Source organism: Anneissia japonica, unplaced genomic scaffold (assembly GCF_011630105.1).
Source record: "Anneissia japonica isolate Jap-2015-1 unplaced genomic scaffold, ASM1163010v1 scaffold483_len1788099_cov177, whole genome shotgun sequence".
Classification (NCBI taxonomy): domain Eukaryota; kingdom Metazoa; phylum Echinodermata; class Crinoidea; order Comatulida; family Comatulidae; genus Anneissia; species Anneissia japonica.
Genome location: NW_022682587.1, coordinates 739,087 through 758,894, shown reverse-complemented (window position 1 = coordinate 758,894; position 19,808 = coordinate 739,087). Strand labels below are relative to the sequence as shown.

At 34.9% G+C, this 19,808-nt stretch overlaps 1 protein-coding gene across 1 annotated transcript; it reads left to right on the top strand.

Moving 5' to 3' along the window:
• The first annotated feature begins 178 nt into the window (after positions 1–178).
• Positions 179–18,354, top strand: LOC117101900 (cell division cycle 5-like protein). Its single transcript, XM_033242050.1, has 17 exons — positions 179–336; positions 3,421–3,524; positions 3,943–4,104; positions 4,831–4,958; positions 5,163–5,491; positions 6,263–6,342; positions 6,776–6,851; positions 7,420–7,584; positions 8,090–8,261; positions 8,907–9,055; positions 9,611–9,791; positions 10,125–10,246; positions 12,301–12,495; positions 13,736–13,819; positions 14,809–14,922; positions 15,974–16,186; positions 16,687–18,354. Exons 1-17 carry the CDS (start codon positions 292–294, stop codon positions 16,807–16,809), a joined length of 2,442 nt encoding a protein of 813 aa, XP_033097941.1. The 5' UTR covers positions 179–291; the 3' UTR covers positions 16,810–18,354.
• The last annotated feature ends 1,454 nt before the right edge of the window (positions 18,355–19,808 follow it).

The following is a 19,808-nucleotide window of genomic DNA, read 5'->3' as shown; positions in this document are numbered from 1 at the left end:
GCAAGAAAAAAAATATCGCATGAGTATATTTAATTTATATTTAATTAATAAAAGTTAAAATAAACACAATAGCGCCACCAATTATATTTATAGTAACTGCTATGCTTGTTTCAGCCGTTTTGAGGGAATTTACAAGACGAAAAATCAATACAACCATAGAGTTATAATAAGAATACAGGAGGAATACGACGGCGTAATGAGGACATTTAGGCTGCTTGGAGTCTAGAACCTGGTGGTAATGGCCGATCGCTTCAATTTTTAGTCACCGCATTGTACTTGCAATAAGTCATTATGCCTCGAATACAAATAAAGGGAGGAGTTTGGAGAAACACTGAGGTATTACAATATCATTGTTTTTTTAAATTATTATTATTAATTGTAATGTAAGCTCGTTTTATAGTAGAAGGAGCCCTAGCTTAACCTCACTTCACTAGGCTAGGCCCTAGGCCTAGTTAGGCCTAGGCATAGCTAGCCTAGTACTTTGTAGGCCAGCCAGCCCGATGACACTCACTGGTACCTTCCCATTCAACCGCATTGGGAGGGTGGTCTGACCCTAATTTCACTGAAACCTTAGCTTGGCTGGGTATATGCCTATCTGGTCTACGTTAGTCATCTGTAAATCATTAAAACAAATTTTTGTATTTAGATCTGTGACATTTTGAAAGTTGATATTAAATTTAAACTCTTCTTGTGGCTCATCCTAAACTAAATAACTTAGACTAGTGATCAATCACTGTTAACTTTTATTTTTAATTTTTCAAGATTGTTATGCCTACAGTACCCGGCGCTAATGCACTTTTGCACCTAAGGCCCCGTAAAAAAAAATTGTTAGTTTATCACCCTATCCCAGCAAAAAAACTGATGAGGGAGGGAGGTTTTTTTTTTTTTTTTTTTTTTTTTTTTTTCCCCAACTGTCCTATCGGCGTTCGCTGATGCATTTGGTTGAGGACAAACACATAAAAAATCACAAGAAGGGACTCAAATTTACAAAGAAAACATGTTTTTATTGTCCAGTAACATTTTGCTAAAATACAGTACAGTTTCTAAATATGAAAAAGTGAGAATTCATAAATACATCTGGCAAGATAAAGTATATAGAAAATAAATAAAATTATTGACCCTCTTTTTACATCTTCCTGTCATTGCAAGTGCATAACTTTGGTAAGTTTATTATTGCAATATGTATTTTGAAAGAATGAAGGAAAATACATATATTGAACTTGAATGGATGTGTCTACCTTCTTCGTGGGACCAAATTTTGCAACAACCTGTGAAAAAAATTACAAAAAAGTGAGAAAAAAAACCCATTTTATATGTTTTGAAGAGCTATAGAACTGATGTAAAAACAAATGTATGTCATGACTGGATGACAAAAACAAACTTAGGCCCCCTAAGTAGGGCTAGGCCCTAGGCATAGATCCTGCTGGGTTAGGCCTAGGCCTAATCTAGGCCCCTCTACTCTAGGAAGCCAGGCTAGCCTACTGTAGGCCTACTTTGCTTGATACGTTTTGATAGTCTTGCTTCTCAAAGGACAAATAGTTTTAAATTATACCTCAACATTTACAAATCTTATTAGGTCTATACCAAACTGATTTTCTTAACATGTGTAGGCCCGTGCGACCGTTTCCAGGCCAGGTAGGAGACGGGGCCTAGCTAGACCGCCCGCCGCACTGCCACCGACCCATTCAAATACACTAGCCTAGACCTACTAGTTAGGCCTGCCTGACAAGGGTGATTCATGACAAGCACAGCTAGCAATACGTTCCGTCGTAAAATCTTTTATGTTTCCTCCTTCTCCAATTTCGCCCGATTTTAAAGCATCAAACAATTCATAGTATAACGGATATTTTTTGCGAATCAGCCCTTCAAAACATGTATTCCTCTATTTATTTGCATTACATTTAGGAAAAAGGAGAAAGATCGCCTGTGAAGTAATCTTTAGCCTTTTCAAGTGAAAAATGACGAAAAAACAATCGTTTAAAATGAAAAAAAATGTTAAAAAAAAAAAAAAAAAATCGGGATTTCCCCAAAAGTGATGCGCGCAAGGGTGATAAACTAATAAAAAAATTTATGGGGCCTAACTTTTAATTCCCTAGGCCCTATTTTTCGATCTGTGTACGCATTTGGATCATTACTAATTTTTGAAGTAATTATTGTACATGTGAATTTCATGTGAACACACATAGTCAAACAACAGCACCATACAATATAAATAATGACATACAATACGGCAAATAGATAAGTTTTCATAAACGTTCAAAAAGCTCCACGCTGCAAACTCATACATTCTGGCAATTTCTTAATGATTGCAAAATGGCAGCCGCTCGTCGTGCTAGGGAACACAGATTCGCTGTACTTATTTGTGGGCTTATTTGTTGAAAAAGGTACTTTGTGAGTGGTTAAATCAGGTGAAAATATTTGTTAATTATATGTTGTGACTGTGAGAAGAACGTTGAGGTAAAAAAATTAAGAATTAAAAGTTAGGTGCGAAAGTGCATTAGTGCCCGGTACCCTTCTTAGGCCTATCATTTATTTTACTATTAACATTGAACTATCCCAACATTGAATTCTCTACCCTAGCACTAAAACTGCAACAGTGGGTCTACTTTCATAGCATTTAATGAATAACATAGACTTAAATAAAATAAGGCCGATTTCCACACTGGTTTTGCTGAAAATTAGGCCTTAGTCCCTACTAATACTATTTCTAAATATATAAGGACTCAGAAAATCTATTACATGGTTCTCGTCAACCGCCTGCTCAGGATATTAGGCCCCATATAAAAGAAATTAATCTTTCACCTTTGTGTCTTTTATTTAAAAAAAAAAATACTGAGGTGCAGGTAAATAGGCGAAAAGTACAGCTGACGATATTCTTGATCATGAAAATCTCGCACTCGCCTAATTGTGAAAGGCACTCAAAGCATTGTGTATGTCACAACATGTTTAATCGATCACAGAGTGTGTATAATTGTCGCGGACCGCCATGTATCCCTATTTTAAATAGACCCGCGACCTTTGACCCATACTCTGATAAAAGATGAAAGTTGACAAAAAATCCCCCACCAATTTTTTGAGAAGTACGGATGAGAACTGAACCATTTAATGTATTTCCAGCAGCCTAACCATGTGTAATGCAGTTATTACAATTTTTTGCACTTATTTACTGGCAATTTTCCGCTAAAATTTGAGGTACAGTAGTTTTTGATGTATTATTAGTACATGGGCAGATGCATTGGGGACTGTGCATTGATAGCCACTCCACAGGCATTTTGTACATCAAAAGACAAATATAAATTGAATAAGGATATATATAAAAAAAATGTTCCTTCATGCCTGACTCCTGTATAACTAATTAATTACAACTTGATAGTTTTTATGCTACCATAATTTAAAGAGCAAAGAGATTATATTTTGCAGGATGAAATCTTAAAAGCAGCTGTAATGAAATATGGCAAAAACCAATGGTCACGAATTGCCTCTTTACTTCACCGGAAATCTGCTAAACAGTGCAAAGCCAGATGGTAAGTTTTAATGTCTGTCAGTGTGACAATTAATTAATTGCATACTTATGATGCAAATGATTTATATGATGGTGATGACAATGATTAGATTAGACCTAACATGTTGTAAGATTTGTGTATAGTATCTATATTTACCTAATATGGCATTGCTAAAATTACTATTATAACAGAGATAATGTATAGAAAGTAATTAAAATCTGACTGAATTTGAAAAATTTTAATCCATCAAATTAGCATTTCTTTCTCTTGGATTAAAACTCTCTTCAAGGTTAAAAATAACCTCATTATAATAAAAAAAAAAATCAAAAATAATATAATAATTTTCATTATTGATTTTTTTTTTCAATATGCCTACTGTAAGTAATGAATAAAACAAATACAACTTTAAAGACTGGTGATGGACATTTTTTTTTTTTAGGTTTGAATGGTTGGATCCAAGTATCAAGAAGACTGAATGGAGCAGAGAAGAAGATGAACGACTTCTGCACATGGCCAAGCTGATGCCAACTCAGTGGAGGACTATCGCCCCAATCATCGGCAGAACAGCAGCCCAGTGTCTAGAACGATATGAAACATTACTGTGAGTAATATTATATTCAGGGTTCAAATTTCCCCACAGCACCGGCAGCAATTGCTGTAGAAATGGCCTTCCACTGATGTTGTAAATCCCAGGCTCAACAGCAAGCTTTTTACTTTTGAGTCACCTGACCCAGCAATGGATTCTACATAATACATTTATAGAATAGGCCTATTCTTAACACGGCCTGTTGCTGTAGAAGAAGAATAATTTGCTGTAGTAAAGCCATAGCCCACAGCAACTATTTGCTGATAGAGCATTTTGAGAAAATTCAAACACTGATATTGTATCCTATTTCTATTATTTATATTTGCTACTCAGCTACTATTTCAATGTAAATCTTATGTTTACAATTAACAATAAAAGAGTGCTGAGTAGCGCTTCAGTTCTTCATATTACGTTGTATATACATATATTTATTTAAGGATTCAAGATTTATATAAATTTTCGTTCAAAAAAGATTGATGCAGGAAATTAAAATTACACTATTTTTTATTTTTATGTATTTATTTGTGAATAAAGATGTAGTAATACTGCTTTTTTAAACAATGTGTCAAAAGGTTTTAACTACACTAACAAAACCTTGTTATCAGTAGTTTTGTGGATAGGAAATCTCATCCGTACAATGTGTCTAACACTTAACAAATAATATATAAGTTTGCTTTATAGTCATACTGAGATTTATTTGAATTAATGATTGAATACAAAATTAAAAATGTGCTATTACAGTGATCAAGCCCAACAAAGAGATGCCGAGGACCCTGACAATGACCCAAGAAAGTTGAAGCCGGGAGAAATTGATCCAAATCCAGAAACTAAACCAGCTCGACCTGACCCAATCGACATGGATGAAGATGGTAAGTAAAAATTACTCTTTCATAACACTGTTGCATTTCAAGATAGGCCTATTGTAGCCTTTTTACCTCATTATTAAAACAATCTAAAATGCCGAACCTCAATTTCGTACATTTTTGGTCGGCCGGGCGTGGCCAACACAGTAATTTTTTTTATTTGGCCTTATCGTATATGCTGTCATTGTCATTGTTTATATGTCAATTCAGAACTTGAAATGCTTTCGGAAGCCAGAGCACGTCTCGCTAACACACAGGGTAAGAAGGCTAAACGCAAGGCACGAGAGAAACAACTAGAGGAGGCTCGTAGATTAGCTGCACTGCAGAAGCGACGAGAACTTCGAGCTGCTGGTATAGAGGTCAAAAAGAAAAGGCGAAAAAAGAGGGGAGTTGACTACAATGCAGAAATTCCGTTTGAAAAAAAGCCAGCGCCGGGATTTTACGATGTCTCTGAGGAAAATGTCGCGGCATTGAACCCGAATTTCAAAAGGTTGCGGCAGCAGGACATGGATGAATCAAGAAGAGACGACGAAGAACAGGTAAATATTTTTTTAAATAATTATTCCTTTTTCTGGCGAAGTTATAATATATTAAATGCTTGCTGTACATCACATAGATAGACGTGTAAAAAAACTTGTTTTGTTGAGAATGTCTCCTGTTTTTGGACTCTCTGCAGATATTATTCTTTTGATAATGATTGAAGCAACTCAATCGAAATGTCGAAACATTCTCAACATAACATCAGTTCTTTTCAGAACTATCTACATGGTGTACCTCAAGCATTTAATATCTTTCTCACAATATAAAAGATTGCTTATTTGGGGAGCATCTAGCCTGTTATTCAGTACCAAAACAAATACAAGTCTCCCTGCTATTAGAGATCACATTTGGGACCTGTGTCTTCATAGTCCATAGCAGCTTTGTTGATTATAAAGATAAAAAGTAGTTTTGGGGTGCACAGATACATTTGGAGGTGTTATTAAATTGCATTGCAGTCTTTAATTAGCGGGAGATTTGTATTAATTGTTTTATGTAAAGAATTTCAATGAAAGAAAGACAATTTTTTTCTTCAAAATCTAACTGTTTTAGCAGAAATTTGAAATTAAAATTGATTTAAAATATGGTGGCATTTTTATACAGTAGTATAAAAATAGTGAGTATTCCATTGTGTATTGTATCTTATACATTTTTTACTTCAGCAAATCTTGCATTTGAGACACACAAACACAAAAAAGCTGAACATCAAAACAAGGCAGATAAAATTAAAAAGAACATTAAAATAGGAGTATTTTGTATTTTTGCCTTTACAGAAAGAGAGAAGGAAGGATAAAATGAAATTGAAGAGAAAAAAGGAGAATGATCTAGCTGCTGCTATTGCAGCAACCAACAAGTAAGTTATTGCTGCTGATGATAATGATACTATTCATATTAAGAATAATAATAATTCTTATACATATTTGTTGCACACAGGTCACAAATAGTTCATAATAAATGAGGGCAATCCCATTAAATTCCATTAATGGTGTCGACATTTTATGACATTTTTATACTGTACACTAATTGTTAGGATACTAGATGTACATTGACAAGTTATAATAGTTTGTATATCCACTCATCCTTGGAGAGTATTATGTTTCATTCAAATAATTATACCTGAATTGTTTTGTATATAAAGTGTAAAAAAAGTAATGGTAATGACAGTTATACTTATGATTGTATTGGAATTTTTTAAGTGCTTTGATTATAAATCACCATATTGAAGAACAACAGAAAGATTACGAATACAAAATTATGTCGTATTTAAATTATTTTGGTTTTGACAGGATGGTGGAACCAGAAAAGAAACGAAGCAAGTTAGTGTTGCCATCGCCACAAATATCAGATCAAGAATTGGAAGAAGTAAGTTCACATAAGATTTTTGTATTTTAATTAGCATCCCCAAAGGAGTGACGCTTAACATGTGTTCTTATTCATGCTGTTGTTTTTGTCACTGTCATTGTTGGTAGTAAATTGAAAGTTTGGCAAGTCAGATTGATTTCAAAATTGGCAGAATGGAAGGTGGTAATAAGAACACAGAGCCTATTGTTTTTGGCATGTGTGTGGATATGCTAATTGCTCATTTGCATAATTAATATTTCACTAATCAGGAAATTTACTATGAATTGAAGTTTGGTAAGTCCATTCGGTTTTAAACTCCTACTTATCGATTCTCAGAGAGAATTCACACCATTGGTAGGCTGTGCTTTTACTTTGCAGTGTAAAAGGAACATTTCTAGTTAATATAGATGTGTTTTGAAAGAAATTTGCAAATTATTTTCATGTGAACCTTGTTGTATACATCAACAATAAATGTATTTTGCATCTTTTTGTATGAAAAAGGTTTGGTGATCATATTTACTACCTTGTTTTCTTACTTTATAGTTTTCAAATGTTGAAACAGCATAATGATATCCCATTTTAATTGTAGGTTGTCAAGCTAGGCCAGGCAAGTGAAGCAGCAAGGCAACTAGCAGAGGAAGGGGGCTTGTCTGGGGGTGCTTCAAAGACCTTGCTATCTGATTATTCAATGACTCCTGGGCCTGGAAATTTAAGAACTCCGAAGACTCCTGCTCAACATGACAATGTGCTGCAGGTTTGTATCTCTTTAGGAGTTATCATCTCCTTTAAATAATTATTACTATGTTTGATTGATTGAGGGTTTTTTCCCAGATTCTTCAGGTATCTCTTAAAGATTTTTTGTCCAAAAAAAAAATCAATTTTTAAAAGAACGTGGCCATTTTGCAGAAACATAAAAGTTGCCAAATTGAACATAGAATTGATTGTACAGGTCTCCCTGTATTTAAAGACACCTCCAATTAAAGATCACATTTCTGTAGTCCCATATGTATATGTATCTGTAGTGTTTTATCTTTGTTATTCTAATTAAGAGATCAACGTTGCTAAAGACACCCGGTCCCAAGAGTGATCTTTAATTGGAGGCAGACCTGTATTTTAAATATCTTAAAAAAAAGTGATAGAAAGTATTTCAATGACTTTTATTATCATCTGTTTGAAACATGCCGAATAAATATATATTCTTCTCTTTTAGCAGAAGTATGACATAGAGTAAATGTTCAAAAACTTTTGTCTTTTCACAGGAAGCACAAAATATTCTGGCTTTACAAAATGTTGATACACCTTTGAAGGGTGGAATCAATACACCTCTTCACGAAAGTGATTTCAGAGGGGTAACTCCACAACGGAGTGCTACACAGACACCCAACACAGCCTTTACTACGCCATTCCGTACACCATCGCATGGTCCTGAAGGTATGCATGTAATTTTAAAGCAATTTTTAGTAGAATGGGAGGGTGCAAGTACTGTGTACATAGTGGAACTTTTTACAGAATGTATTAACGGTTAGACTTACCAAGTATGCGCTAAGTCTTACTATATTAAAATGGTAACGTGTACATAAATCCAATAGTGGACAGTGGTAAGATTAGATTAAGATAGTTATTATTTATTGTTTTATAAGTTTTAAAAAGTGCACATATCCAATTATGGAAGGACCTCTCAGTGTGCTTTTTTTCCCTGGTCATTGGATACGGAATCAATCATGCATAACGTGCAACCGCCTCGGCTCCCTGGGGAGTCTTCCGAGTTGTGCGTGTAATCAGCACTACTAATTTCATTGCGATTCATTCATTCGCCTCCATCCAGGTACCCATTTATAATCCTGGGTGAAGAAAGGTAAGTGCAGATAAAGTGTCTTGCTCCTCACACAAGCAGTGTGAGGAGCATTGGTCTCAAACCCCAGACCTTCCGATTAAAAACCCAGTGCCTCACGCGATGCACCAAGCACTTTGAGTTTTCCTTAATCTTGGTCAAAATAAATTCAATGCGAACACGACTTCACAAGCAAAAGAACCATAACAATTGTAGAAAACCTATTTACACATTTAATGATACAGGTGGAACACCCAGGATGGGAATGACACCAAGAGCTGGAAAGGGATCAGGTCAAACCCCACTACAGACCCCGGTGCGTGATCGTCTCAACATCAACACGGAGGAGTTGTTGGAAGAGATAGAAGATAGTCATTTTTCTAAAAACCATCAGGTAAATTTGCGTTAAATTGTGGAACACCCCTCCTCCCTCTCACCCATACCAACCTATTTTACCTCAAAGTAAGACTTACTGCTTCAGAGACAATTAATGAGCTATTCAAAATTGTAAATATATTTTTCCAAGTTTTTTTTTTTTGGTGGACAGCGTATTTTTACTGAATAACACAATATCTGAATCTTCTACAATGTTAGACCTTTTATTTTTTTCCATCATCGTAATTATTTTTTTCTTTTTTCTGAGGAGTCTAAATATAACAAGCTTTGCTTCCTTGTAAGCTACTTCACTTGATATATTCTTTTCTTTTTAATTTTACTTTTATGTCGGTGCTGCGTTTGTATTTCTTATTGTATCAAGTGGAAACAAATAAATGAAATGATAAATGAAAAATGAAATAAAATTGTTTATTGGAAAAGACAAGCTTAAGTAACACAAAAGTTCACAAAACATGTTTTGCAAATTTAACAACAATATTCATTTTTTTTTACAATAATAAATGAAAAATTTTTTTTTTAAATGCTCATTTTAAATTTTGATATATTTTTTTAGAATCAAATGAAGCAGAGTTTAAGGCAAGGTTTGGCTGGTCTGCCTGCACCAAAGAATGACTTCGAGATTGTTATTCCTGAGAACGAAGATAATAATCAAGACTACTCGATGAACGATCCAAATTTTGTGCCAGACGCTGCAGACGTAGATGCTACACAACAAGCCTTAAGAGCTGAACAACGTAGGTGCAATTTAAACTCAAATGAATTCAGAATTTCATTTTAATATTCATGTAATATTTTTTTTTTGGTTTAAATGATTTTTTCCTGCAATCCATTGATTGATGTATTTTTTTATATTAAAATTATTATTATTATTATTATTATTATTATTATTATTATTATTATTATTATTATTATTATTATTGTTGTTGTTGTTATTATTATTTTATTTTTTTACATGCCTAACATCTAAAATAATAATGTTTTTCAGATGTCAAGGGAAAAGAATATTTGATTTTTTTTGGTAGTAGGTTGGACTCGTTCAATACATTTTTTTTTATTGCTTTTTTTAGGTCAACGGGAATGGAGAAGGCAGTCGCAATCAATCCAGCGGAACCTACCAAGACCATCTGAAATCAATGCTACAATACTACGGCCTAAGGACCTTGATGTTCCATTGACACACATGCAGAGAGTAAGTTGGTCTTATATTCTCAAATTCCAAAATCTATTGGCCAAAGGTAATAATGAGCTTTGGAACCCAAGATGGAAAATGGGCATTCGCTTCCAGGCAGGAGTAAAAAAATCTTTATCATTATCTGATCAAACAATTTCATCTGGTTTCAAAGTCGTGTTATGTAATTGTTATTCTTTTTTTTTAATAAACCAGTATTTACTTAACTTTCGAGGACATTCCTTCTGGCTATCAGCCAGATATCATTTAATGAATTCAGAAATTTCCTTCCGGCCTTGCAGACCCTCAGGAAATTTTTTCAAGCAATAATGATATCTAGCTGTTAGCCAGAAGAAACGCCCTGGAAAGGTAATAAATACTGGTTTATTCAAAAAGAATAACAATTACATAACTCTATCATTAGATAAAAAAAAAAAAATTGTATTGGTCATGCCCGACTAACACAACCTTTTAGTTGTTTTATTTGTGTATTTTCTACTTTTTAGGCGTAAACACATATTTGGTTGTCAAAATAAAAGAAAAGAAAAGTTTTCCTACCGACCGACCCATTTTTTGGATTTTCCCAAAACGTGGCCAACACAAACATTTTTTTTTGTATTGGCTGTATCATTTAATCATTATCAGGCATGCATGGTCATTTAATCATCTTTATCATTATCATTGTATCATTATCAGATTCAAAGGGGGCCCAGCAGGCTTGGGCCCTCTAAATTTTTCAAAATTGTAAAAAATCTAGAAAAATACAAAATTAAATTCAAATTTAAATTTAAACCATTTCCACCCATCTGGAAGTGCCATAACTATAATTTTTCTTACCTCAGCCCCAACCATGGTGGGCTGGAGGTAGATAGACCCTCTATGAACACTCACGAAGAAAGAATGTCATATCACACCTGTACTTAAGAATCTACACTGGTTACCCCTTGAAATGAGAATCGCATACAAAATGGGCTTACTCGTCTATAAAATTCTTAATGACTCTGCCCCCACCTATCTCACTGAAATATCAATCTATGTTCCATCCCGCTCTAACCTGCATTCGGTAAACCAACTCCGTGTAGTTGAACCTAGATCTAGAAACTCCTGGGGTGAGAGATCGTTCATGGTTGCTGCGGCCAGAGTCTGGAATACACTTCCACTCCAGATCAAGGCTTCATCCTCCACATACGAATTTAAAACTAATCTTAAAACCTTCTTATTTGAAACTTACTTTACATAATTTCCTAACTTTTTACACTTACCTTACTTGGGTCAGCGTCGCTGCCTCGGTGGTGCACGGTAGCGGAGCCTGAGGCATAGGCCAAAGGTGGAAACTATTGGAGCCCAGCATACCACCTTGTGTAGAGTATCTGTGAATACATGGCTACATAGAGAGAGTGACGCTGACCCAAGTACGGCTCATGTAATTTAATTGATTCTGGTCCTTAAACTTTATTGTTTCTTTTGTTGGTCATATTTTTGACTTCTTGTGGAGGGGCGCCATGAGCGTTTTCTTTAAACGGATACCGGCGCTTTAAAAGTTTTCATTATTATTATTATTATTTTTATGAAAGTCCACCCTTAGGCTCCTCCATTCAGAATTTTTTGGTTCCACCACTGATCATTAGACAAGACTTGTTTAATACCTTGTTTTACGAACTAATTTTTTTAAAGATCGTCAGAGGAGGGCGGAAAAAAAATAAAATTGATTTTTTTTCATTTAGCAAATAGTTTTGCCAAAAATATCTACATGGAGGAGCAAATAAAAATCAAATGTTATTGGTGAATGTAAACAGTGAAGTAATGGGATGGTTAAATGCTTTAAATTTTCATAATTAGGAAAAAATATACATATCTTATTTTTGGAGATTTTGAGGCAGCGGGTTCACTAAACAAGATAAAAAAAAATATTTTGCTTTACCACTATCATTTTCATTATGATGATTATCATCATAATCTAGCTTTATCATCATTACTAATATCATCGTCACAATAATCATCAAAATTATTGTTATTATTTTAATTATCATTGTTATTATTTTTATCATTACAATAACAATTGTTATATGTTGTAGGCCGAAGAATTGATCAAAGAGGAGATGATTAGTATGCTGCACCATGATGCCCTGAAGCATCCGAGTGCGAACCAAACAGCAGCTGCCTCCTCAAACAGGAAAAGCATCACAGGGGCTAAGATGGGCCAAGCTGTCCACCTTGCATACCTCCAAGCTCGCCCGTACCAGGAGATCGACGAGCAGGAGATGGAAATGGTAAGTCCTCCTCCAAGTACTAAATGTCTAGGATTTAATGTGTCACTTGGTGTGTGGTACAGTTGCTTTACCCCGGTATTCTTAAAACAAACTTTAGTCGTATTTCGAGCTAAAACTTAAAAATTATGTCATTTCGTATTTTTAAAACGAACTTCGACTAGCACTACGACTAAATGACGCGAACCTCGACTAAAATTATACCTCCGCAGGCCGATTTTTTAGTCAGCCTAGGGTCAGGCTGATCGCCGACTTGAAATATTTACCCCACTAAAAACATGTTTTTGTAACTGAAGATAAAGTGAAACGAATAAAAACGATTGTATACGCAGGTTTGATATATCTTTGGATTGTTAAACAAAAGAGACATCAGTTTAGCTTCCAAAAGGAGAAATTAACATGTTTTGCTAGCCACATGCGATAGTTCCTGATTTGCACAAAATCCTCTCGCGTTGCAATCACCTAGCTTAATCATAACAACAACAAAGATGGCTCTGCCCTCGCTCGTGCTCAACTATAATAGTTCTCCAAGAAAGCAAATTTTCAGTGATTCTTTATCGTAATATGTTAACAACTAATATAGTTGTTATTATAGAAAAATAATTAAACAAATTGTTTTTTGAACCAAAGACGGCAGTTTAATATTCATCGACATTACCGGTCTCTAAAATTTCGTCTGCTATTAAATTTAGTCTTTTTCATTGGTTAGTTTGATAGTCGTGGCTTGCCAGTCATCTTTAGATGAACAAAAACTAGGACTTGATTTAGTCGTAGTTAAAACTTCGACTACATTGTTTGTGAATACAAATTGAAGTTGAAGTTGCAACTAGCACTAAATAAAGTTCTAGTTCGAAGTTCGACTAAAGTTTGTTTTAAGAATACGGGCGTTACAGTTGGTTTGTGTGCGGTACAGTTGCTAGACACAGTTGATGTATTTGTCTGTGGTTGTCACTTCGTACACTTATTAAAGTGTTTTTTTAACAGTAAGCAGCGTAAAGAAAGGCATTGCTAGCGATTATCTGTTGTGGTAAATCTTGCATTTCTGTCTAGTCATATTTCATTCCTTTCTCCTGTGTTGTACTAAAGACTTCCCTTTCTATATCATTAACTGTTCAATTCTTCTAAATCAATTTACTTTCATTTAGTTGATAAACATAGGCCGATACGATGAAGAGTGTATATGATTTTCATGCAACATAAGAAAAAAATTAATTTCCTTTTTCTGATATAAACTTCAATACAGGCGAAAGAGCTTCTCAAACAGGAGATGGAAGTGGTCAAGAATGGAATGGGTCATGGTGACTTGACCCTGGATACATATTCCCAGGTATGTCAAAATCCAATGTACTGTATGTCAAATTCCCACGTAACTCATATTCCCAGATATTTTATCCAGGTATGTCATATTCCCAGGTATGTCATATTCCCAGGTATGTCATATTCCCAGATGTGTCATATTCACAGATATGCCATATTCCCAAATATATATGTCTTATTCTGAGATATACCATATTCCCAGGTAAGTCATGATCCCATGTATATCGTATTCCCAAATATGTCTTTTTCCTAGGTATGTCATATTCCCAGATATGTTGTATACCTACTGTAGATATGTCATATTTCTAGGTAAGTCATAATCCCAGGTAAGTCATGTTCCTTGGTATGTCATATTTCCATGTATTGTCATATTAACTAGTATGTCATATTCCCAGGTACAAGTATGTAGTATAATTTTCCAGTTAAAGTAATTGTGTGAAATCATGCATCCTATATACTACCTTAGTTATACTAAAATCACAAAATCAATAAGCAGTGACTATATAAAGCCTTATATTAAGTTCAAAGACACAACAGCTGTTGCAGCTGATAATATCTTCTGATGTAAATTATTGAGTAAATAGATTTTAATGTTTACAGATATTAGCTAAATACTGTAAGCATTCTTCATATACATCACGTTCACTTGTGTGTTTATGTGCCTTGACCTTTGACATCACCCACATGTCATTGTATGCATGACACTCCAAGAGAGCTTAATATTGCTATTGATTGAAAATATAATTAGTTTGTCATAAACTAAAATCAAATGAGGAACTGTGTATGGTTCAATTTGAAAGGTAGTGTATGCGGGATGGCATGGACCGATTGTTCCATTTATTTTGGGGGGATAATTTTATTTTAATAGAGAAACTACTGTAGCAATATTTGATTTATCCAAAAGTATCTTAAACATTGACTAACAACATTACTATGATTTGTGTTACCCATTAAGATTAACCCACTTGTATCATTTTTTTCAATACAATTCTTTTGCAGGTTTGGGAGGAGTGTAACAAACAAGTCTTGTTCCTACCATCTCAGAACAGGTATACAAGGGCTAACCTGGCCAGCAAGAAGGAGAGAATAGAATCTTCAGAGAAGAAGTTGGAGGTAATTTATTAAAATTATTAATATTATTCTTATATATATGCATGTTCAGACAAGATAGAAGTAGCAGTTTACTTGTTGTTGTATTAAGTTACTGTAAGGTTACTACAGATGATTTACTCCTGGGCAGTCTCAGGAGTAAGTGTGTTACTTCCACACGCACATGGAATGTAAGTAGCAGAGTAGCACCATGTAGACGCACTTCAGTGCTCGTAAGTAAATGCGACCTTTATTATAACCACAAATTTTTCCAAAAGATAATTACCTGCAAATGATTGACAAAAATAACCTTTCCTGTGATCTGTAATTCATAACTACATTTACAATTTCAAGGTTTTGTGTGCAAAATAACCGTTTAGCAACAACAAAAGTGGCAATTATAACTTCCAAAAATTTTTCATATTTCCTTCTAAACTTTGAACTACCTTCAAAGGAAAAAGAACGTTGTGCCCTGGGTAAGCATCGTGTGGACACTTGTCTGTGGTAATGCGCACGTAAAATTTAAGTCTGTTATATTTGAATTGAATGCCAGCTAATATAAATGTATACAAGGTATATATATAAATATTGACTGCTCTAGATTCCGGGAATGGTTAAATCTATTGCCCCGAGGTGATGTGGTCTATAGTAGCCTATCAGCCCTCGGGAAAATAGGCTATGATCTCCACCTCTCCGAGGGGCTATATATTTCACCATTCCCCGAATCTAGAGCAGTCAATATTTGTTTCATATACCTCATACATAAATTCTACTAGACCTAAAAAAGAAATGAAAATAGTACACACCAAGTAGGCCTAGGCAATCAAAGGGCCAATCGATTCAGCTACCATCATAAATTACATAGAAACACGGCCTAAAGTTTGCACATTGCACAGCAGGGCAAAAAAGTACTGTATTTTAGGGGAACAGTACTTTCAATTGCCCGTTTCTTAACCAATCAGATGCCTAGAATCTATGTATGAGGTATCCTGATTGTTACTTAATTGATTAAATATGTTTTTATGCATTAGTCTGCTGTATATCATTATCTTCATTTTTCGCTTCGTAATCACAGATCAACCGAAGCTTTATGACCAAAGAGGCAAAAAGAGCAGCCAAGCTGGAAAAGAAATTGAAGATCCTTCTTGGAGGCTACCAATCAAGGGCGCTTGGTCTCATTAAACAGGTCGGAGACGTTTGGGACTCTATTGAACAGACCACCATCGAACTGAAGACATTTGAAGACCTGGAGAAGAATGAAAGCACAGCTCTTCCTCGTAGGCTTGAGGTATGATACAGACATTCATAGATTAATAAATTATTTAGTTGGTGAGATTGTGGATCATTAGTTAAGGTTTTTACCTTCCAATATCAGTGTTTAAGATTCGCCTTTCAGAGTCAAATTGTCGAAAGGTAGTCAGTACATATCATTCAATAGGTGAGGCCAGATATATGTGCTCAACAACACACAAATTTACATTTACAAACACGCACTAAGCCATGTCTTTTTAGGAACGACGGATATTTTGTGAAACTCCGCAACATTATAAAGAGGGAACGATCCATTCCAGGAACGATTTCTGACCAATAAACTCCACACCTTCACACTAAGACTTTATATTGTATCATACAGTAGTTACATATTCCAATCAAAATTTGTTATTTGCTTTTGAATGCAAAGGAATTTACTTTGTATATTTATGTGTTTGCTATTTTTGACTAAATTATTACAATTTTCCCCCAAATTTATGATAATCTGATATAGTTTTTTTTGTTTCTGTTTTTCAGTCCTTGAAAGAAGACACATCACGTCAAACAGAACGTGAAAAAGAACTTCAAAAAAGATATGCTGACTTATCATATGAAAGGGACATCCTGAGCACAAGACTGGAACGCTTCCAGAAATCATAAACTCTAATGTCATAATCAACACACTGAACCAGTATTGATATACACATCTCATATGAATGTGCCTGTAAGCAGGTGCACTGTATATGCAGGTGTCCAATACACACATGTGCACTGTACCTACAAGTGCACATAATGCAGTTACACCACATGTGTGCAAATTGCGGCCTGTGGCCAACAGTGTTTTGTTTTTAGTGGCCCACGAAAACAAATTAAATACCCAAGGTTTGTAGCCCGCCATCCATCTTTGGCAAGAAAACACCTTGTTTTCTCGTTATATTAAAACTAAAAATAAAGTGGTGTACAAGCAGTGCAAGAAGGTATGTTTGGAAGCACACTGGAACCATCAAAATTTGGGTGCGGCCCTCGATGTTAAATCAAAAATTCACTTTGGCCCTCCAACCGATTTTTATGCCCACCCCTGAGTCACATGATGCTTACAGGTGCACTATGCATACAGTTACACGATGCCTATAGCTTCACCTTACTTGCAGATGCACCTGCCAGATGCACCTGCCAGATGCACCAAATTTCCAGGTGCTATAATAAGCAGGTGCTCCCTGTATGCAAGTTCACAATAGATGCAGAGGCACCATACTTGTTCATACAGGTGCAGCATCCATGCATGTGCAGCATCCAAGCTGGTGCACCTTATATGCATATTGATAATTCTGTGGAAACATTTCGTATGCATTTTCGGCGAAACATGTTTCATACGTTTTTGGTCTCTATATTACAAAACGAGTATTTACTGTTCTTGTTTTACATGTACGTGTTAAGTTAAGCGTCCATGTAGTTCTAGTGCAGATCGCATGCCGAAACCTCTCTATTATTATATTAAGTGATGAATTGATATTTTAATAGCAAACCTTCATTAAGACAAATATAAATTCATATGTTGAATGTATTGTGTGACCGCTTGTATAATTTCTCGGACATAAGTATGTTAATAATTTGTATAATGACTATCAAGAGGTGAAAACCTGTTTTATAACGTAGAATTATTTTCTGCCGTTAGAGGGCACAGTTGAGCAATACTGTTGTCAGAGGGCACACTGGTTATATTATTTTTTGGTCTGAGAATGAATGATACAATGTACCGAGTTAATGAAGGTATTATGTGATCCATTTTGTATTATGAATTTAGGAAATAAATTTCAGGAAATGTATGTTTCTCCACTTTTCATTAAACGTTTTTGACATTATTTAATGCGATGACTTTTAATGTAGGCCTATTACTATTTACAGTCTTTTTAAATAGCCTAAAAGTGCATAGGCTACTTTCATTTTGACATCATTTGTTATTGAAGACAAATGAAGAAGTCCTTTTTGAAGTCCAAGGAAAGCTGAATGAAGGTTATAAAAAAAATTGTGCTGATAGGAATGCACTATGAGAAGAAAAATTTTCTTTTACCATCTACCAAGAACAGTCTTTCGAAAACATTGATGCTATTTAAATCTGTCAAGAGAATGTCCGATTTAGGGTACCATTAATGTAATTTTTTTTTTTTAAATATTCATATAATAATATCAATTACATCAATGGTATTTTCACTGATGGTCCATTCATTCTTATAATGCTCCTTCCTTATTAAAGTCTTGTATTTTTCCAATTATTCGAAAAGAAAGCAACACGATTCACAATATCGAATATTACATGTACAGTACTGTCTTGAGTAGAGAAGTGGCTAATCCTTATATTTTCATCCGACACGTTGGCCTGCGTGATGATAACCAATTTTTAGACTTAAAGCTCGGTTTCCATGATGTCGCTCACCCTATCGCCGACAGTTGTCGGGAAGGATGAACCTGGGTTCAACTTTGCCGATTGTATTGCGGACGAATCAGGGTTCATTGCTAGTTTCCCCCACGCAATCTGGAAGGCACCCCGATTCGTCTGCAGCGCAAACGGCAAAGTTGAACCAGGTTCAACATTCCCGACATCTGTCGCCGATAGGGTGAGCAATTCTATGGAATCCGAGCTTTAGTTAGGTAATCCACATATGATAATTTCAAAATATTTTTTTTCAAGTAACTCTATTTTAATCTATTTAATAAATTTAACCATCCGATCTCTATTATTGACTAGTGGCTTATGTTTACATTACATTTACACTAAGCCTTTCATACAACTCTCCATTCCGCTACATTAATTCGCCAGACATTGTAAATGATCTTAAGATGTAGCCTTTATATTTAAGTACAATGCCAGATAGTTTAAATTTCTTGTATCACGGCGGCACTATGTACTTCTGTTGTTGATATTGTATGTTTGGCGTATAATAGCATTTGATGGCTGATCAGGCAATACATTTATTCAATCTTCCAGATGATTTAATAATATGGAATGTTAAATTTAGTTTATCGGCCTACGAGTAGTGTAAAATTGGAAAGTTATGTTATGTGAGGGATGTGAACATTTGATGTTACATATTGCAGTGGTTCCCAACCTGGGGTCGCGGATCTCTTAAGGGTCTGCCAATAATTTGGGGGGGCCCGCGAAGTATGTTGGGTTCCGCTAGATTTGTAGACAAATTTTCATGATTCCATTAATTTTCTTGTCCTACAACAGTGTGATAAACATATTTCTACTGCTCATTAGGTGCCTTATCAATAATGAAATATCTTTGACATAAGCATAAACTTCGTTCACAGCACAGTAAATTGTTTTAAGTGGCATATTTTAAATCCTGGTGATCTGTTAGAATCTTTTATACTTTACTGTTTGTGTAAAGATGTTCAGTATAGGAGGGAGCCACTTGGTAGTGGTAACCTTCGGGTAATCTTGTTTGTTTTGTTTTGTTTGTATTGATTTTACCTGGATATTGAAAAAAAAAAATAGGATGGAGCCCTAACTTTTACAAAATTTAAAATAGATGGGGGATAAAAGAAAATTACATTCAAATTTTAAGTGTGCCATTTCCGGCCATCTAGAATTAGTTAAAAATCACCTAGAATCACCTTATTTTGCGAATTATTACCCCTCAACTGATCATCAAGCC

Excerpts from the sequence above, each read along its gene's own strand:
- LOC117101900 (XM_033242050.1), top strand. The coding sequence starts at position 292 with ATGCCTCGAATACAAATAAAGGGAGGAGTTTGGAGAAACACTGAG. Across the intron at positions 3,525-3,942 it reads AAACAGTGCAAAGCCAGATG|GTTTGAATGGTTGGATCCAA; the intron begins GTAAGTTTTAAT and ends TTTTTTTTTTAG. Across the intron at positions 12,496-13,735 it reads ACGAGCAGGAGATGGAAATG|GCGAAAGAGCTTCTCAAACA; the intron begins GTAAGTCCTCCT and ends ACTTCAATACAG.